The sequence below is a fragment of the Salvelinus sp. IW2-2015 genome, linkage group LG13 (assembly GCF_002910315.2).
Source record: "Salvelinus sp. IW2-2015 linkage group LG13, ASM291031v2, whole genome shotgun sequence".
In the NCBI taxonomy this organism is placed as follows: domain Eukaryota; kingdom Metazoa; phylum Chordata; class Actinopteri; order Salmoniformes; family Salmonidae; genus Salvelinus; species Salvelinus sp. IW2-2015.
This window is the reverse complement of record NC_036853.1, coordinates 3,250,557-3,271,848: the sequence shown is the minus strand read 5'-3', so window position 1 is coordinate 3,271,848 and position 21,292 is coordinate 3,250,557. Positions and strand designations below refer to the sequence as shown.

At 40.6% G+C, this 21,292-nt stretch overlaps 2 protein-coding genes across 2 annotated transcripts; both read right to left on the bottom strand.

Annotated features, from left to right (window-relative positions):
- Nucleotides 1-8,302: 8,302 nt before the first annotated feature.
- On the bottom strand, nt 8,303-12,878 carry LOC111971789 (acyl-coenzyme A thioesterase 1-like). The gene is made up of 10 exons (XM_070446319.1): nt 12,692-12,878; nt 11,756-11,855; nt 11,426-11,616; nt 10,521-10,684; nt 10,299-10,418; nt 9,918-10,006; nt 9,699-9,792; nt 9,501-9,581; nt 9,159-9,300; nt 8,303-8,872 (listed from the first exon to the last, which is right to left on the bottom strand). Exons 1-10 carry the CDS (start codon nt 12,876-12,878, stop codon nt 8,742-8,744), a joined length of 1,299 nt encoding a protein of 432 aa, XP_070302420.1. The 3' UTR covers nt 8,303-8,741.
- A 3,138-nt stretch (nt 12,879-16,016) lies between these two features.
- On the bottom strand, nt 16,017-20,246 carry LOC111971976 (bile acid-CoA:amino acid N-acyltransferase). The gene is made up of 10 exons (XM_023998775.2): nt 19,789-20,246; nt 19,565-19,664; nt 19,274-19,464; nt 18,980-19,149; nt 17,941-18,060; nt 17,743-17,825; nt 17,541-17,634; nt 17,313-17,393; nt 17,035-17,176; nt 16,017-16,604 (listed from the first exon to the last, which is right to left on the bottom strand). The coding sequence occupies exons 1-10, from the start codon at nt 19,982-19,984 to the stop codon at nt 16,474-16,476; spliced, it is 1,308 nt and encodes a 435-aa protein (XP_023854543.1). The 5' UTR covers nt 19,985-20,246; the 3' UTR covers nt 16,017-16,473.
- Between the last annotated feature and the right edge of the window lie 1,046 nt (nt 20,247-21,292).

Here is a 21,292-nt window from a genome sequence, read left to right as displayed (position 1 = left end):
TACTTACCACTTTTGTGGATTTACCTTGTGTCTTGGAGGATATACCTTTTTTCTCTTGGATTTACTTTTGACRTTGTGGATTTATATTTTTGCCTGAAGTACTTTCCTTTTTAATTTATTAAAACACCGTCTCAAGTACTGCTGTGTCTGCCTCATCTTCTGGGTTCTGCCGACTATTAGTGGCTCAGTTAGCTAAGTGACTGTTTCTCTCACCGGAGACCCGAGTTCGTAACCAGGTCCTGACAGAATCCACRAWATGGCAGAGGGTGAAAAGCCATAACACATATGTTTTTTCAACAGGTTATGCTCAATAATATCAAAGGCTGCACTGAAATCTAACATTACAGCTCCCACAATCTTCTATTATCAATTTATTTCAACCACTCATCAGTCATTTGTGTCGGTGCAGTACATGTTGAGTGCCCTTCTCTATAAGCATGCCGAAAGTCTGTTGTTCATTTGTTTACAGAGAAATTGCATTGTATTTGGTCAAACACATTTTTTCCCAACAGTTTGCTAAGAGCTGGCAGCAAGCTTATAGGTCTGCTGTTAGAACCAGTGAAGGCCTCTTTGCCACTCTTGGGTAGTGGAATTACTTTGGCTTCCCTCCAGGCCTGAGGACAAAGAATTTCCTCTAGGCTCAGATTAAATATATGACAGATAGGAGTGGCTATAGAGTCAGCTACCATCTTCAGTAGTCTTCCATCTCAGTTGTCAATGCCAGGAGGTTTGTCATTATTGATCGATAACAATATTTTTTTCCACCTCTCTCATACTAACTTTACAAAATTAAAACTTGCAATGCTTTTCTTTCATTTGTTTTTTTATGCATGAATACAATTGCTCACTGTTCGTTGTTGGAATTTCCTACTTAAGTTTGCCCACTTTGCATATGAAATAACCATTAAAATAATTGGCAACATCAAATGGTTTCGTGATGAATAAGCAATTTGATTCGATGAAAGATGGAGTTGAATTTGTCTTTCTGCCCATAATTTCATTAAACCCCTTAAGGATCCGCCCCTTTTTTTTCAATTTTCACCTAAAATAACATACCCAAATCTAACTGCCTGTAACTGTCCCGTGKAAGGGACACCGATCCCGAAGATGTTTTAATCACGTCAGACAGATTACTGTCATCTTGCCGTTCTCCAGTTTCAACTCATCGAGCTGACCCCGGGAGAACTGCAAACTGTTCTTCAGGTCCGGGACCTCTCTGGTCAGGTCGTCCATTCTTTTATTAGTAGAATCCACAAGTATTTGGACAAAACACTTGAAGCTATTTTCTTTTTGTGGTAACAACTGCTTGTATGTCTCTTTGTGTTTGTTTAAAAGATCCTTCACGTGTGATAGAGAGACACCACTGTCCTCAACGGTACTCCCGCCGGCTTTGTCATAGTAGCTAGCAACGTAGTTTACGCTGTTACTCCTAGCAGTTCCAGACAAGGCAGGTCACGACGAAGACTGAAAACAACAAACATCAGGGATCTAGACAGCCACAAACTCAGGACAATCTGTGGTCCCAGCCACAAACCTGTTACATAATATTACACTATTTTAAATGTCACACACATTTCAAATAAGTGTGCAGAATGACTAATTCMACTCMCATCTTTCATTGAATCAGAAGGCTCATTCACCAAAAACCTTTTTATATTGCCACTTATTTTAATGACCATTTCCTTTGCAAAGTGGGCAAACTCAGACATGAAATGCCAACAAACTATGAGTCGTCATATCTGTGCATAAAATACCAAATAATGAAAGAAAAGCATTGTACATTTTTATTCTGTAAAGTTTGTGTGGGTGTGGTGGGAAAATTATTGTTGTCCATCAATAATGAGACACTGCCTGGTATTGACAACTTAGATGGAAAGCTACTGATGATAGCAGACTATATTGCCACTCCTGTTTGTCATATCTTTAATCTGAGCCTGGAGAAAAATGTTGTCCTCAGACCTGAGGGAAGCTAAAGTCATTCCGCTACCCAAGAATGGTAAAGCACCCTTCACTGGTTCTAACAGCCGACCTATCAGCTTGCTGCTGGCTCTTAGCAAACCTTTGGAAAAAATGGTGTTTGACCATATACAATGCTATTTATCTGTGAACAAATTAACAACAGACTTTCAGCATGTGTATAGAGAAGGGAACACATGTACTGCAGTGACACAAATGATTGTCTGAATGAAATTGATAATAAGAAGATTGTGGGAGCTTTATTGTTAGACAGTGCAGCCTTTGATACAGTATTACTGATCATAATCTGTCATTGGCAAAACTTTCCTGATTAAAGAAGCAATAAAACTGGACTTCTTTAGACTAGTTGAGAATCTGGAGCATCAGCATTTGTGGGTTCGATTAAAGGCTCAAAACGGCCAGAAACAAAGAACTTTCTTCTGAAACTCGTCAGTCTATTCTTGTTCTGAAAAATCAAGGCAATTCCATGTGAGAAATTGCCAAGAAACTGAAGATCAGAGCAAGAGGACAAGTACATTAGAGTGTCTAGTTTGAGAAACAGACGCCTCACAAGTCCTCAACTGGCAGCTTCATTAAATAGTACCCACAAAACACCAGTCTCAACGTCAACAGTAAAGAGGCAATTCCGGGATGCTGGCCTTCTAGTCAGAGGTGCAAAGAAAAATACATATCTGAGACTGGCCACTAAAAATAAAAGATTAAGATGGGCAAAAGAACACAGATACTGGACAGAGGAAGATTAGAAAAAAGTTTTATGTACAGACGAATCTAAGTTTGAGGGTTCGGATCACAAAGAAGAACATTCATGAGATGCAGAAGAGTGCTTGACGCCATCTGTCAAGCATGGTGGAGGCAATGTGATGGTCTGGGGGTGCTTTGGTGGTGGTAAAGTGAGAGATTTGTACAGGGTAAAAGGGATTCTTAAAGAATGAAGGCTATCACTCGATTTTGCAACGCCATGCCATACCCTGGGGACGGCGCTTAATTGGAGCTAATTTCCTCCTACAACAGGACAATGACCCAAAGCACAGCTCCAAACTAAGCAATAACTATTTAGGGAAGAAGCAGTCAGCTGGTATTCTGTCTATAATGGAATGGCCAGCACAGTCACCGGATCTCAAATGGGAGAGCTGTTGTGGGAGCAGCTTGACCGTATGGTACGTAGGAAGTGCCCATCAAGCCAATCCAACTTGTGGGAGGTGCTTCAGGGAGCATGGGGTGAAATCTCTTCAGATTACTTCAACAAATTGACAACTAGAATGCCAAAGGTCTGCAAGGCTGTAATTGCTGCAAATKGAGAATTATTTGACAAAAGCAAAGGACACAATTATTATTTAAATTAAAAATCAATATTTATAACCTTGTCAACGTCTTGACTATATTTCCTATTCATATTGCAACTAATTTTCATGGAAAACAAGGACATTTCTAAGTGAGCCCAAACTTTTGAATGGTAGTATATATATATATATATCCATTGATTATTTAAGAATATAACTTATAAATGCCTCATGAGCTTAGTTCAACTGTCACACTCCATGAGAACCCAGAACATAAGCTTGTTTTTATCCAATGTTTGTAAACATTGTAAATGTAAACGAACACTGTATTGCCTCATAACATGGTTAAAACAATAATTGTGATATCATGGATGGTCAGTCCTTGCATCTATAGCTCTGTCTATTAATCTGAGAGTGATTACATTTCTCCAGGCCCATCCCTCAGCTTTTTACCAAAACAGAGGCAGGGCAACGTTTTGTTATTGTTTCATCTGTGAATTTGTCCTATAAACAGCTGCATATTATCAAGATATCAGTGTCACCAACAAAAAGGTAAACAATAGGCCTATAAACAATAGGCCAAATGCAGCATATTGCATTCATTTTTCACATGTAAATAGCACTTTTCAGTTGTGCTCAAAGCATGCCATTCAATGAGCACAGGATTTTTTTTTCTCAACTCGAATCAATGAGCCCAATCAGTCCTCCAAGACAACAAAATCATAAACAACAGAGTAGGGCTGGCTAATAAGTCCTTAGTCTTGGGGTCATACTCAGGTAAAACAATTTGTCTAATCGATACTCCATATTTCGAAGTCTTATTCTTGAAGATCAAGGAGTATAACATTTATTGGAATGACTGGAATTCGGTTTTTAATGTAAATATATAATTTAATCATAATATTATATGTAGTAGAAAGTGATGGGTTAGAAGAAGCCTACATAACCAATCCATTAGGTAAAATGTAACATCCATATATGGCCAGCTATGTAAACTTTAACACTGATTTATCCTGCAATAGATGTCGTTCAATTGGTAACATACATTTKTGTCTTCTTCTWATKCCTCTTAAGAGGAAAGTAATCTAAAAGTAACAGAATGTAATCAGATTACGTTACTGAGTTTGGGAAATCCAAAAGTTACGTTACTGATTACAATTTTGGACAGGTAACTAGTAACTGTAACGGATTACATTTAGAAAGTAACCTACCCAACCCTGTTGAGAAGTATACCACATCAGTCACCGGCTTCATCAATAAGTGCATTGATGACGTTGTGCCCACAGTGACCATACGTACATACCCCAATCAGAAGCGATGGATTACAGGCAACATCCGCAATGAGCTAAAGGGTAGAGCTGCCGCTTTCAAGGAGCAGGACTCTAACCCGGACGCTTATAAGAAATCCGCTATGCCCTCAGACTAACCATTAAACAGGCAAAAGAGTAAATACAGGACTAAGATTTAATCCTACTACACTGGCTCTGACCCTTGTCGGATGTGGCAGGGAAGCCCATCCACGAGCTGCCCAGTGACACAAGCCTACCAGACGTGCTAATTGACTTCTATGTGCGCTTCGAGGCAAGCAACACTGAAGCATGCATGAGAGCACCAGCTGCTAAGAACGACTGTGATCATGCTCGCCGTAGCCGATGTGAATAAGACCTTTAAACAGATCAACATTCACAAGGCAGCTGGGCCAGACGGATTACCAGGACGTGTAATCCGAACATGCGCTGACCAACTGGCAAGTGTCTTCACTGACATTTTCAACCTGTCCCTGGCCGAGTCTGTAATACCTACATGTTTCATGCAGACCACCATAGTCCCTGTGCCCAATAACAACAAGGTAACCTGCCTAAATGACTACCGACCTGTAGTACTCACGTCTGTAGCCATGAAGTGCTTTGAAAAGCTGGTCATGGTTTACATCAACACCATCATCCCAGAAACCTTAGATCCACTCCAATTTGCATAACGCCCTAACAGATCCAAGATTACGCATTTTCTATTGCACTCAACACTGCTCTTTCCCACCTGGACAAAAGCAACACCTATAGTTGAAGTCGGAAGTTTACATACACTTAGGTTGGAGTCATTAAAACTCGTTTTTCAACCACTCCGCAAATTTCCTTTTAACAAACTATAGTTTTGGCAAGTTCGTTAGGACATCTACTTTGTGCATGACACAAGTAATTTTTCCAACAATTGTTTACAGACAGATTATTTAACTTATAAATCACTGTATCACAATTCCAGTGGGTCAGAAGTGTACATACACTAAGTTGACTGTGCCTTTAAACAGCTTGGAAAATTCCAGAAAATGATGTCATGGCTTTAGAAGCTTCTGATCAGCTAATTGACATCATTTGAGTCAATTGGAGGTGTACTTGTGGATGTATTTGAAGGCCTACCTTCAAACTCAGTGCCTCTTTGCTTGACAAAATCAAAAGAAATCAGCCAAAACCTCAGAAAAAACATTGTAGACCTCCACAAGTCTGGTTCATACTTGGGAGCAATTTCCAAATGCCTGAAGGTACCACGTTCATCTGAACAAACAATAGTACGCAAGTATAAACACTATGGGACCACACAGCCGTCATACCGCTCACGAAGGAGACGCGTTCTGTCTCCTAGAGATGAACGTACTTTGGTGCGAAAAGTGCAAATCAATCCCAGAACAACAGCAAAGGACCTGGTGAAGATGCTGGAGGAAACAGGTACAAAAGTATCTGTATCCACAGTAAAACAAGTCATAAATCGATATAACATGAAAGGCCGCTTAGCAAGGAAGAAGCCACTGCTCCAAAACAGCCATAAAAAAGCGAGACTATGGTTTGCAACTGCACATGGGGACAAAGATCGTACTTTTTGGAGAAATGTCTTCTGGTCTGATGAAACAAAATTAGACTGTTTGGCCATAATGACCGTTGTTATATTTGGAGGAAAAAGGGGGAGGCTTGCAAGCTGAAGAACACCATCCCAACCGTGAAGAACGGGGGTGGCAGCATCATGTTGTGGGGGTGGTTTGCTGCAGCAGGGACTGGTGCACTTCACAAAATAGATGACATCATGAGGCAGGAAAATGATGTGGATATATTGAAGCAACATCTCAAGACATCAGTCAGGATGTTAAAACTTGGTCACAAATGGGTCTTCCAAATGGACAATGACCCCAAGCATACTTAAGGACAACAAAGTCAAGGTATTGGAGTGGCCATCACAAAGCGCTGACCTCAATCCTATAGAAAATGTGTGGGCAGAACTGAAAAAGCGTGTGAAAGGAAGGAGGTCTACAAACCTGACTCAGTTACACCAGCTCTGTCACGAGGAATGGGCCAAAATTCACCCAACTTATTGTGGGAAGCTTGTGGAAGGCTACCCGAAATGTTTCACCCAAGTTAAAAATGTAATGGCAATGCTACCAAATACTAATTGAGTGTATGTAAACTTCTGATCCACTGGGAATGTGATGAAAGAAATAAAAGCTGAAAGAAATCTTTCTCTCCACCATTATTCTGACATTTCACAGTCTTAAAATAAAGTGATGATCCTACCTAACCTAAGACAGGGAATTTTTACTTGGATTAAATGTCAGGAATTGTGAAAAACTGAGTTTAAATGTATTTGGCTAATGTGTATCTAAACTTCCGACTTCAACTATATGTGAGAATGCTGTTCATTGACTACAGTTCAGCGTTCAACACCAGTGTGCCCTCGAAGCTCATCACTAAGCTAAGGACCCTTGCACTAAACACCTCCCTCTGCAACTGGATCCTAGACTTCCTGACGGGCCGCCCCCAGGTGGTAAGGGTAGGCAACAACACATCTGCCACGCTGATCCTCAACACGGGGGCCCCTCAGAGGTGCATGCTTAGTCCCATCCTGTACTCCCTGTTCACCCATGACTGTGTGGCCAAGCACGACTCCAACACCATCATTAAGTTTGCTGACAACACAACGGTGGTAGGCCTGATCACCGACAACGATGAGACATCCTATAGGGAGGTCAGAGACCTGGAGGTGTTGTGCCAGGACAACAACCTCTCCCTCAACGTGATCAAGACAAAGGAGATGATCGTGGACTACAGGAAAAGGAGGACTGAGCACGCCCCCATTCTCATTGACGGGGCTGTAGTGGAACAGGTTGACAGCTTCAAGTTCCTTGGTGTCCACATCACCAACAAACTATTATCGTCCAAACACACCAAGACAGTTGTGAATATGGCACGACAACACCTTTTCCCCCTCAGGAGACTGAAATGATTTGGCATGGGTSCTTAGATTCTCAAAAACATTTACAGCTGCACCATCGAGGGCATACTGACTGGTTGCATCACTGCCTGGTATGGAAACTGCTCGGTCTCTGACCGCAAAGAGCTACAGAGGGTAGTGCGTATGGCCCAGTACATCACTGGGGCCAAGCTTCCTGCCATCCAGGACCTCTATACCAGGCGGTGTCAGAGGATGGCCCTAAAAATTGCCAAAGACTAATGCCACACTAGTCACAGACTGTTCTCTCTGCTACGTCACGGGAAGCGGTACCGGAGCGTCAAGTCTAGGTCCAAAAGGCTTCTTAACAGCTCCTACCCCCAAGCCATAAGACTGCTGAACAGCTAATCAAATGGCTACCCGGACTATTTGCATTGACCCCCTGCCGCCGCACACACACACACAAAAAATTACGCTACTCACTGTTTATTATCTATACCCCCGCACATTGACTCGGTACCGGTACCCCCTGTATATAGCCTTGTTATTTACTGTTGCTCTTTTATTTTTTTATTTTATTTAGTATATATATATATTTTTTTAGTAACTCTTATTTTTCTTAAAACTGCATTGTTGGTTAAGGGCTTGTAAGTAAGCATTTCATGGTAAGGTCTACCTACACCTGTTGTATTCGGGGCATGTGACAAATAACATTAGATTTGATTTATTTAGCAAAAACGTATATTTCTAGATAAAAAACAAAACAATAAATAGATACATTCAGTTTACATTTATTGTATGACAACAATATTACGATTATACCTACCATGCTGTTTCACCTGTGGTGGCCTTGAAGTTCTACAGTACCGTAGTTTTACTATTAAATACCAGAGAGTGGATAGACATCTTTGAAAACAGGAAGAAAATCATTGATTCTTTGAAACTCCAGAAATAATACACAAAGTCCTCTTCAGAATTCAGTGACATTGCTTCGGCACAAAGGTCTGAAAACTAATTTGAGATTTGTGCGTATAACCCAGACTTTCAGCGAAATCTTGAACTCATCTTGCACCAATGTGGCGGTTGATGCTGTGGTACACTCCCACTGCATCTGGGCTGTTGTCATCTTAGTATCAATTCAGCATATTTTTGTTTGATGTTGATGACCTCAAAATCAGACTGTGGATCAATGCTCTGGAAGAGATGCTCTTGGTGAAAACCTAGAATCTTCTCTCACACGTAGGAGTGATACCACCTGACGTAAGACAATGCTCACAATCTGGACTGCACATGGGGTTTGACACTGTGACAGAGATGCTCTTGCAGAAAATCTAGAATCTTCTCCCATGAGTCTTCCTGTGCAACGGCGTGAGGTTTGGTGAGGCCTCCCCACAGCACGACCACTGCAACAAGTTGGAATGACTGCTTTAGATTTAAGACATTTGAGACATGATATTCCTATGACTGTGTAATGTAGACCTACATAAAAATGCATTCAAGTTACAGGACATAAGAAAAATATAGAACTGTAGGATCATTAGTGAAGTAGTTTCATCTGGTGTGGTAATGTTGAGCTAGAGCAAAACATTGCAAATCCCTGTGGTCCCAGAGGAATGTATTGGGAATCCTATACGAGCACAAGAACTTTAAAAGCACAGTCTGTCTGCATGAATGACTCCGCAAAGGCACCTCTCTGTTGGCCTGGCTGCAACACAAAGGTACAAGCCCTGCAGTGGGGACCATACGGAGGTTCAATCAGGTGACCAGCTCCAGGGTAGGACAGAGTGGTCAGCAGGTGACTGTTCCCTGCTCTCTCCATCATCTGCGTCATCTGAGAAGGAGCAATTGATGGGCTTTAACAGAGTTCCTATCCAAGCAATACTTCTTACAAGCAAATATCCCATTGACATCAATGCATGATTTACCCCAAAGCCTGAGTTCAGCTCATGGAGAATACATCCATTCACGCAAATCCATTTTAAGAATAGGCTACATAAGGACACACTCAATACTGTCAGGAACATTGCTCACATCATCAGCTGATTCAACAGCGGCCCAATTTGTATCATCTTGTCCGACAACCAGTAGTAATGGACATGTTATCCTCCCCACCTTGGAAAAAAACAAAAAATATTGATTTATATCAAGACCACCATTTTGTGAATGCGGAAAATATCATTTAAAACAAGCCGGCCGAGACCCAAGGTTCTGAAATGGTGGGTTTCTTACATCTACTTTCAGGTCAGAATCCTCTGGAATGGGTAGAAGAGTGTCCCTCCAGATTATGCAATTGTTCTCATCCATGTGAGACTTATGGACATGTCTGCAAACACATGGTCAATGGTCAGGTGAAATTAATTAGTACGTTGTCCTCTCCCAAAGTCAATGCTATGCCAATACACAAACACATTCATATGCACATATACACAAACACAGGTACAAACTCACTCTTTCATCACTTTGAAGGATTCTGCAATGGACTGGTTGGCTTTGAGTGTAAGAACATGGCTGCCACTGATGCACACACAACATATTGGCTAAAAAGATAGACAAGCGTTAATTTACACTGTACATATTGGATAATTTTTTTAAAAATCCTGAGAAACATACATCATTTAGACTCATATAGTGATCAATAAAATACAGATAGACATGCATGCAATTTATTTTCCAATATCGCTGCATGCAACATGGTAAACATTTCGCAACTACAAATCGGAAAATCGTACTGATGAATTATGACAGGGGCATTTTTGGTCTGGTGCAAGTACAAATGCATGTTTATCCAGGAAATGAACAGGAGATGAAARGACTTGCATAGAGACTTACTTTTACAGTTTCTGAGAAGACAGCGAGGGATAAAGCGACTGAGGCGCCAAAGGACGTGCCAAGCAGGGCAATTTTGTCAGAGGCCACTAGAGGGTGATCTTGCAGCAGTCTGAAAGCATTCTGAGACAAGAAATCAACATTATATGTAAGACAGTGGTTTTCCAAAGTCCCCAAGTCAATTACTCTTTTGTATCTCCATAAGAAAATGGGACAGATACACACCTCAATGTAATGGAAGCCAATGGTAGCAGCTTTCTGTGCATCTGGGAAGAGGTACATTAACGCCATGGCAGCAAAGCCGTGGGATGCCAAGAGAGCAGAACGATATTCCACCAGGCCGCCACCACCTCCCCACATATCTAAAACTCCAGGGAAGGGTCCGGGACCTTCGGGATGACATGATAAAAAACATAATTGTTAGTGTCTACCCGAGAGCAGAACATGCATCTTTACATCCATGTACTTTATAATTCTTTAGCTCTGTCCTCCATAGTGATGGGGTTGGATTTCGAAACTTTAAATATTGTTAATCATCAGTTGTACTAGAGACATGAGGAGTGCCATAGTCTTGTTTATACACCAGAAGTTAATGGTTATCTGTAGGAGGAATGTATATGTGGAGGCAATTAAGCTTGGAATGTACTGAGTGAAGGAAAGACGATCACATGTTGGCAGGCACTGATAAGGGTGGAGAGATGTGGTTTAGCAAGGAGGGGGTAGAGGTCAGGTCAGGTCACATTAAGGGAGAAGGAACAGTTTGTTGCCCGCATCACTTCACTTCCTGCCTAGTAATAAAGATGTAATGTTTAGAAAGAAGGAGGAGACTCCACCTAAATTGGGGTATATATACTACCACTGGTGGAACCATGTCTTTGTCTTATGCAGCTGTATGACCCAATGGGTGAAGAAACATGGATTAAGCTTTACTAATCATATTCCAATGTTAATTTAAAACCTAACAATAGTAAATCATTGATGTATTGTTGTACGTGTCTAGAGCCTAGTTTAAGCAACCAAAACATACATAGTGCATTCCCCTTGAAGTGAGTGCAGTTACAGTGAACAATCACCTATACAAATTGTCCTGCACAGATGTGATCACTCAGTATACTAGGCATGTAGTTTACCTGGTGGCAGGAACAGGGTACCTGTGACCCCTCCCTCTGTGATGTCGACCCTGCGGACTCCGGGGGCCATGCACCAGCGCTCTGTGACAACACTTGCCAGGGCCAACTGCTCCCTGAACCCCTGACTCAAGTGTCCCCTGTACACAGAGATGTGCACCACCATGGGAGTGTGGACTTCTTTGATCCTGAATCTAAGGGTCAGAAAGTACCAACAGAACAGCTGGTATCATCATTACATATGGTGGCAGCAGTGGGATACTGAGAGGTTCAAAAGCACACAATCTCCAAAAATGAAACGTTAATAAAATCGGATAGGGTTGAAGTGCTTACCTGAGTCCAGTTCTACTGCCAGGTATTGGTCTCATGCTCGCCAACAAACCCATTGGATCAACACCCTCATATGTGCCCCCAAAACTTTCATGTTTGGCAACTATAAACAAAAAAAACAATGTCCAAACTTTTGGTAACTACATGCACATAAAGTAGCACAGAGATTAATTTGCAATCAAAATGTGTCTACTTTAAGCCAAACATTTTTCACTTACACTGAGCAGTCTGTCAAAATCTAAGTAGTCACATATTTTTTACCTCATTCAAGTACTTGATGATAATAGATCATTAACCTCGCCATACTATATCAATCTCAGACCAGTGGTGTAAAGTACTTAAGTAAAAATACTTCGTTTTCTGGGGTATCTGTACTTTACTTTATCTTTTCAAAAAGAAAATTATGTATTTTTTACTTTGTTTTATACATTTTCCGACACCCAAAAGTACTCCTTACATTTTAAATGCTTAGCAAGACAGGAAAATCGTCCAATTCACAAACTAATCAAGAGAACATCCCTGGTCATCCCTACTGCCTCTGATCTGGTGGACTCCCAAAACACAAATGCTTAGTTTGTAAATTATGTCTGAGCGTTAGAGCGTGCCCCTGGCTATCCRTAAATGTAAAAAAAAAAAWGTGCCTTCTGGTTTGCTTAATACAAGGAATTTGAAATGATTTATASTTTTACTTTTCATACTTAAGTATATTTTWGCATTTGCATTTACTTTTGATACTTAAGTAYATYTAAAAGCAAATACTTCTAGACTTTTACTCAAGTAGTATTTTACTGGGTGACTTTCCCTAATACTTGAGTCATTTTCTATGAAGGTACTGTCTCAGACAAAGATGATTTAGCATTATTACTGAATGTTTCCATTGGTATTTAGAGGTGTTTCTTTAGAAATTGGTTAAAGATATGATGAAATAATATCTCTCACCTGTGACCCTTCCCTGAGCATCACTGACATAATGCCCAAACGCCTCCCAGTAGTCTGTGTCTTCAGACTGATGTGAAGAATGTAGTGTGACCTCCTGTGTCGGTGGTAAGTTCCCCACAACCACATGGAACTTCTCATCAAAGAGGGCTCTCCATGGTTTTACAGTCAACACAGGAACAGCATTCATGTCACAGATTGTTGTAGTGGAAATGTCCTCTAAAACAAATGCTCTGACCCTCTCGTAATAGAAACTAAGAGAAGATKAACCTTTACCAGTCTGAACTGGCTGAACCCTATATTACAGAAATGCTCTGGTGATAAGGATAAAAAATGATATTTACAGAAATGTTCTTGGATGCTTTGCCCTTACAGGGACTGCCCGTGCGTATTAATGAACTATGACTTAACGTATTAGATCATTGTCCTTAATCTCCCACGCACTTTGTCATCAACAAAGAACCAGATATCACCAGTTTAACATCTAATTCCAGACAAAATATTGCATGAAACAGCCTTTATCATGGGTCTCCTTGACATTGAAATCAATTAATAACATTCAACAATGAACATGTCAGAGCGTACATTTMTCTAAACTTTACAAACAATATTTATCAGACCTCAAAACAAAATTTCAAAAAGTGCTTTAGAGCCTTTAGTCCATACAGCTACGGCCATTGAGCAAGAACTGTTTATTGGAAATCGGAGCAGTGGGAGTCATCACTATAAAAAATATAGCACTTTTGGAGTAAACAGGCTAATGCTAACACATTTCTTAAAGGCCCAGTGCAGTCAAAAACATGATTTTCCTGTGTTTTATATATATTTCCACACTATGAGGGTGGAATAATACTGTGAAATTGTGAAAAGGATGATAATGTCTTTTTAGTGTAAGAACGGTATGAAAAGACTGTCTGAAATTTCAGCCTGTTTTGGTGGGTTGGAGTTTTGGCCTCCTGCCTAGCTGCGATATAACTTTTTGGGAGACCCGACCAAATTCACATAGAAACGTGTGTTATAGATCTGTCATTCTCATCGAAAGCAAGTCTAAGAAGCGGTAAATCTATTCCATGYCCGCAATTTCTATGCTTTCCGTTCTTAAGTTTCGTTTTTTCAGTTTTGTACACCAGTTTCAAACAGCTGAAAATACAATATTTTTGGTTATGAAAAATATATATCACTGCRGTTTAAATACTTGCTTGTTTTGTCACAAACTAAAAATAGGCAAACTGTTAGAATTTTAGCAACCAGGAAATGGCAGAGTGATTTCTGAATAGTGCATCTTTAACAGAACAAAAAGACAGTTCCAAACCTCTCTGCCAATAACAGTACATTCTCCTCCCCACTCAGACCACTCCCAGGCCTATCAAAATTCTTGCTTGAGAAATGGCTCTTTACTAAGAAGCTATTTATGGAGCTTTTCTCATTGACCAGAAGAGGCAGCGCGACGACATTTCAATGTACATCATATGTACATTAACATTTCAATTTACATTAGCAACGTAATGTCATGTGCCGAGAGATTGTTCGGGGGCTTGGCAATGGACATTTACCATAAATATCTCAGCATAGACACTAGCCAGTGAGCATGTTTCAACTATGCAAGCGACTTTTCATCTTAACCATATTACACTTTTGAATAATGCAACAATTCACAAGCATGGGCAGACAAATGGCTTATTTTTTTGTCGTCTGTAGGCTACACTCATTAGCCTACCCTACATTTTAGCTTCATGACAAAAGCACAGACTTGCTAACAGCATGTCTTCATCAAGAAACGTTAACCTATCAAAAATGTACGATTACCCTTCTCATACAATATAAAACAACAGTAGGCCTACCTTACAACAAACCAGGCTTCATTTCAATCAATATCATGCAAATCATTACATGTGGTAAAAGCAAAATGCGACTGACAAAGTGTGTATAAGTGAATTCACTGGGGGGGTTGCCGAGCTATATTATCTGGAAGCCCATCTCCCCCACAAAATAAATTGTCAACTCGTGCACAATTCACCTGTGCTTCAGTCTGATCAATTGTAACCTACTAATAACAACCYCAGCTGCAGGTAGCCACGAGAAGCKTATGCGCTCTGATCCCATCTGGGCGTGGGGAAACAAAGCGGTAACGTTATGTATTTCTAGCCTAAAATAGGCCCATTTATTTGTGTTCTGAGAAAATGTGATCAAATGTGGTTTATATTCAAATTTTGGGTGGCTGGGCAACCTAGGCCTATTTAATCCAAAAGTATAGACAGGAATTAATCAATCAATACAATAGTAATGACATACTGTATGAATATTTATTACAGATGCAAAGGCCTACACAAAGCAAGCTCAGCCCTATTAGTTCTATTGTCCAATCGCAGTTGTTGTCTATTTGTCTGGGTTAAGGACCCCCCCCCTCCCCCTAGTTTAGTTTTAAAATAGAATTCATATGAACAAGTATAAAGGTTGCTGCAGTTTGACAGGGTTGAAATGCTTTCTTTAACCATATGACCTGATTAGAAAACTAATCTGGTTCCATCATAGCTCATATAAAAACATTTMGTTTTTTTTACCGTTGATTTATTACTATGTCATACAGTTCAACGTGGGTCCAGAGTTGGTTAGGTTACCAGATCAGGAAGAACTCTGAGCCCCAGGAAAATAATTTGCCCCTCATGACTGCATTTCGCTACACTCAAATTAACATATGCTAACCATGTGTATGTGACCAATAAAATTTGATTTTGATTTGACTGTAGGACCTGTGGTGCCACCTCTGAAATCAACACACAATATTACAAATTAAAAAACATATCCAATTTGTATGATAGTATCAAAATACCCACGGCCTAGCGGGTATGGGCTTCCATAGTTTTACGTGGTACAGTGCAGCTTACCACTGTGACAATTTCAGAATGGAACATGCTGTAAAGCTGTAACTGTAATTTCAAATAAAAGTCTCAAATATTAGGAAAATGTCTATATTTTTCAGTTGTTTCAAAAACTTTGCTCTGCTATTACCATTTATACTGTAGGACTGTTGGGCTGAACAAGAATTCTGTTTACATGCTCTGCTTGGAGGGGGGGGCAACATTAGGGCGAGTGTGTGAYCTGAGGTAGTGCCCGAGACGTGATCATTTTGTAAATTTACATTACAATAGTGTCGCTTGAGAATCGATACCTCTCGAGAACCTCTTGATATTTTGTGAATGAGAATAGCGCCTTCGTTTTATATTAAAATGGTCAAAAGGAAACAATCACAGTAAGGTACTTAACTGTTATCCAGAAATGATTTGATATTCAGATAAAAACTGACCATGAAAAAAAGGAATGGGRTGAGTTCTTACATTTTCAAACGCTTTCCTTTATTCAAGGATGACAATTTTACAGGAATTTTATACAACCTATTAGTAATAGCGCCTTTTTAAAAGTAGAAATGCACAGTAGTAAAAGTTATCAGGTTTAGATGCAATATTGCTTGTGACAGCAGTAAAACTGGAAAGAAAGCAGTGACAAGGTCTATTTAATTGAAATGAAAAACTGAATGAAACATTTGAAACAATGCACCAACTCTGAGAGATCTTCTCGATCTTTGAACGTTATGGCTCGTGTAGATCACCAAAACCAGGAGAAAAGGAACGGCAACATTTGGATTGGGACATCGGCTCGTTGAGTTATGTGGTTTAATACCACGCACACTTGTGTCAACATAATTATTTTTCATCACATCTCTGATGAGAATTAAGATACGTCATAATTACAATTTTTTAAATAAAATGTCTGTGTCTCTGGCCTGGTCACAGATTTGACGGTGAGGTCACATCTGTGCTTCGATATAGGTGCTCCTCCAGAAAAGAAAGGATCTTCTTCCAGGAGTCTTCCTGTGCGTGACCGTGTGGCGCTGTCTCTCCTCCCCAAAGAACCACCACTGCAATCAAATCAGGAGGGGAAGCATCAAACAAAAAGAGAACAAGTGTGATTATTCCACTGCTTCACACAACCCATTTCTATATGTTTGCTAGAAACAGCCATGGAAACAGCCATTACTTTTAAATTGCTGTTCAGACTGACAGTATGTAATGTACTTGATTTCAATTGTATTTATTTCCTCGTAAAACATTAACGGGGAGTAATTTGTCTATCTCCAGGCAAAACAAACAGAATGTGTGACGAGAGTTCTTCACATATTACCAGACAAATGAGTCATTGCAACCATATCACTGTGATAATGTGTGTTGTATTGTCGATTAGCAGTGGAAAATTACACATCCCCAAAACAGCAAATAAGATACTGTCAAACTGTCTCTGATAATAACAAGGACACAAACACACCACACACACAACCAACGTTAAATTACACTTTTGTTTTGTCCCAGCCACCATGAAGTTGCTGGCACGGATATGAGGACTATACGGCGGTTCAATCAGGTGACCAGCTCCAGGGTAGGACAGAGTGGTCAGCAGGTGACTGTTCCCTGCTTTCTCCATCATCTGCTTCATCTGAGGAGGCACAAGAACTCTGTCAGTTCTACATCAGTGTTGGGCATCAAAAACATACTGTAAAAAATGACAGTAGAACCACTTTAATAATACATATTTCTGCAGCAATCCAAGCATTGTTAAAAACTGTACTCACGTCCTCTGCTGACTCAGTGGCAGGCCAGTTTTGGTCATCCTCACCCACAATCATTAGAACAGGACATTTCAGCTGCCCCACCTAACCAGGACACAACAGTAAACCATTGGGATAGACAATGCTACATTCCTTATAAAGTCAAAACAGACAAGGGAGAACAGCTATAAAGTGAGTACAATGAGGGTATAGGTTAAAATCAGGGTAGAATCCAGTTTGATTTAAACCCACATCCACTTTCTTGTTTGGATCAGTTGGAATGGGTAGAAGCAGATCCCGCCAGATCACTCGATTCTCCTCATCATAGCGAGTGTTACGGACGTTTCTAGGAAATTAAACACACAGACGAGTAAGTTATATTGAATTATTATTAGAGGATCAAAGTGGAAGCACAAATGTATACACATCTTTAAACACGTGATAATACACATACTTATTAATCTCACTGAAGACATCAGAGAGTGAGCCTTTCACCGGCTGGACATGACTGCCACTCACACATACCAAACACCTGGGCTGATAGAGGACCAACAGTATAAGACACCGAAATACAAACACACACAGACAAAAACACAAATATATACACACATCTCCACATTATTCTGCCAGTGCGGTATGAGCACTCTCCTACCTGAATCACAGTGGAGTACACGGCCATCCCCAAAGCCACTGAGGTCCCAAAGGACAGGCCCAGTATCGCTATCCTGTCCCCACACACCTGAGGGTGCTGTTTGAGAACGGTGAACGCAGCCTAGAGTGAAAAATAGAACATTTCATATGAACTACAATTGTGGTTAGTATGTCCGCCCTGAGAATGGAAGGTTGGGAGTTCGATCCCCGGCCAAGTCATACCAAAGACTGTAAAAATGGTAACCGATGCGTCCCTGCTTAGCCCTCAGCATTAAGGAGATAAGGAGATAGATTGGGGGTAAGGCCCTGCGATAGACTAGCGTCCCGTCAAGGGGGTGTATCACGCTACAGAAACAGGAGATATAGTAGGCTCCTGCCCTATGAGTCGTTCCGGCTCGCACAAACCAAGGCTCGTGCAAGGCCACTTACTAAGACTGTCGTACAAAACTTGATTTTAAATTGTTACCACAGCAGTCATATTTTGACACAGGATATTCTGTTTCTTTATTACTGTAGTAATAACTTTATTAAATATTAATGTAAGTACCATAAAAGTGGGAGAAGGTTACATTTTAGTAATTTAGCAGACGCTTTTATCCAGAGCGACTTACAGTAGTGAGTGCATACATTTCTCATACTTTTTTTATTGTAGGAAATTGGTCTAGTTGTCTCGTCACGTTTTCTTTAAGGTTCATACTTCAACAAACGTAACCCAATGACACATTTTACAACACACTATTAAGATAAGAACAAAATCCAATGTCAGTTCCTACAAATAACAGTTGAATGTGTTGGTTGTGCAAGGGATTGGTTGCACAGACAAGGTGAACGAACCTTTGGATGAGCTTTGTGGGTTTCATTACCTAGAGCTTATAGCTTCCTTCCTGAATAAGAATACACCATATACAGAGCATATCACCTTGTGAAAGTAAAATATGTGCTATATATCAGTTGATCACTGTCATTTGAGGCACCTATGACACTAAATATGACAGTGCAGATCAGCCAAAATGCAGTGGTCTAGTAACATATACTGGTACCTCAAAGTATTCGTTCCCCACATGAGAGGTTGAGCCCCCAGAGGTCCGGGGTGTCATGTACTCCAGGGCCAGACAGACAAAGCCATGCGACGACAGGAGGGCAGAGCGATACTCCACCAGACCGCCACCCCCACCCCACAGATCCAACAGGGCAGGGAAGGGCCCGGGTCCTTCCAACACAACATGGTCTGTTCAGACCTGGGCTATATATCCTCTTATGATAATCATATCTTTGGATGATTTTAATTGTAATTATTGAAAGTGAGGTGTATGTAGCTAAAAACTATGACATACCTGGTGGCAGGAATAGGGTCCCTGTGACCCCTCCCTCTGTGATGTCGACCCTGCGTACTCCAGGGGCCATGTACCAGCGCTCTGTGACGACACTCGCCAGGGCCACCTGCTCTCTGAACCCCTGACTCATGTGTCCCCTGTACACAGAGATGTGCACCACCATGGGAGTGTGGACCTCCTTCTTTCTCAACCTAAAATTACAAGACATTGTTTATAATTCAACTGGTGGCCTTTGATAAAAAAATTACAACTTTATCAATGTATTATTTTTAGGGTGGAGTTTCAGTTTACCTGAGTCCAATTCTACTGCCAGGTACTGGTCTCATGCTCCACAACAGTCCCATGGGTTCCACGCCATCATATGTCCCTCCTAAACTTGAATCATTGGCAACTGTAAAGATATTTGGGTAGTTTATGTGAGAGGGTTTTAAATATGAATTGAACTCTTAAAATTATTGATAACAGTACAAACAAACTTCAATGAAAATGTGTGACATTAAATACAAGTAGCCTACCATTTACAAGTCCTGTAGCATCACTAACATAGTGGCCAAAGGCCTCCCAGTAGTCGCCATCATCTGAGTGGATCAGCGCGTGCAAGGTGATATCTTGAATTTGCGACAAATTTTGGACGATTAGACTGAACTTTTCATCGATTAGTCCCCTGGACGGGTGAAGCAAAAGCATAGGCGTCGCTGCTTTTTCCGTCATCCTGTCAAAATTGCATAGAAATTTCCTCTCAACAAAGCGACACCGACATATAACGTTAGTAAGTAGCTTAAATTGTGAAATGAGACAACACTGTTAAGGAGGATCAAAGTTCATGTTGACAGACTGAGCGTCACGGGCTAGAGCTTGAAAGACTCAGAGCAGAATGCATTGGAAGTGTTTACCTCTAGGCTACTGTGTAACAACCAATTCAGACAACAATAAACAATGTAGCATCACACAGCAGTTATTATTACCCGCACAAAATAAAGTGTTGCCTAATATACCATATTCTGGAAGTCTTAATTAATAACGTTAATGTCGCCAGCTTCTACAAAACGTAGCATATAACGTTACGCAGTTTTACCAACTTGCCCGTGTTGTCCTAACAACTGCTGTGGGAAACGGCAATTGCAATTAGGTGTCGAGGCCTTCTGTATTGGGTCGGCAAATTGTGCCTTACAAGATTTGCATTGCGTTTCTTATGCTTTAAAAATCTAAATTCCTATGGGCTAAGTTTCTCTCATGAGTCAAATTCAAAACAGTGGAAGTCCGGCAGTGACAGGACTGGGGCAGAGCGAGACAACCCAGTGGAGGATTTTTTTTAAAGGTGGAACATAGTTTGCCAAATTAAAGGAGGCTCGACATATTGTAGAGGAAGTTAGGTAGGCTAATATGCTACAGTTTTTTTTTGGTAAAACACTTTATTTGAACGAAGTTTTGTAACCTATGTCTAATAATTGCTACTAAACATTTTATAGCTTTTTTTTATAGAATTTTTATAGCAACGAACTGGAGGGCTGAACTATGTAGTTACATGCCAAAATTGCATTCTAAACTGAAGATCATGATTAGGTGATTATTGGAGTCAGGTGTTAGCTGGGGCTGCTGCAAAACTGTGACACCAATCAGGCCCTCAAGGACTGGAATTACCCACCCCTATATGTGTTTTTGGCCAGAAGAAAGATGCTTGTAAGAATTTGGAAACCTTAATTGTCCATCTTGAGGAGTGGGACATTTCCATGCGAGACAGATATACAGTACCAGTCAAAAGTTCGGACACACCTACTCTTCTTTATTTGTACTATTTTCTACATTGTAGAAATGTATTGTAGAAATAAATAACACATATGGAATCATGTAGTAACCAAAAAAAAGTGTGAAACAAATCAACATATATTTGAGATTCTTCAATGTAGCCACCCACCTATTGCCTTGATGACAGCTTTGCACAGTCTTGGCATTCTCGCAACCAGCTTCATGAGGTATTCACCTGGAATGCTTTTCCAACAGTCTTGAAGGAGTTCCCAC

What these genes read in the sequence shown, in the direction of transcription:
- LOC111971789 (XM_070446319.1), bottom strand. Translation starts at nt 12,878, where the DNA reads ATGAATGCTGTTCCTGTGTTGACTGTAAAACCATGGAGAGCCCTCTTT. An exon ending in TACCCTGTTCCTGCCACCAG is followed by an intron (nt 10,685 to 11,425) that starts GTAAACTACATG and finishes GTCATCCCGAAG; the next exon opens with GTCCCGGACCCTTCCCTGGA. An exon ending in CTGTTGAATCAGCTGATGAT is followed by an intron (nt 9,301 to 9,500) that starts GTGAGCAATGTT and finishes GCTCCTTCTCAG; the next exon opens with ATGACGCAGATGATGGAGAG.
- LOC111971976 (XM_023998775.2), bottom strand. Translation starts at nt 19,984, where the DNA reads ATGACGGAAAAAGCAGCGACGCCTATGCTTTTGCTTCACCCGTCCAGG. An exon ending in TGCTACAGGACTTGTAAATG is followed by an intron (nt 19,665 to 19,788) that starts GTAGGCTACTTG and finishes ATATCTTTACAG; the next exon opens with TTGCCAATGATTCAAGTTTA. An exon ending in CCACTGAGTCAGCAGAGGAC is followed by an intron (nt 17,177 to 17,312) that starts GTGAGTACAGTT and finishes GTGCCTCCTCAG; the next exon opens with ATGAAGCAGATGATGGAGAA.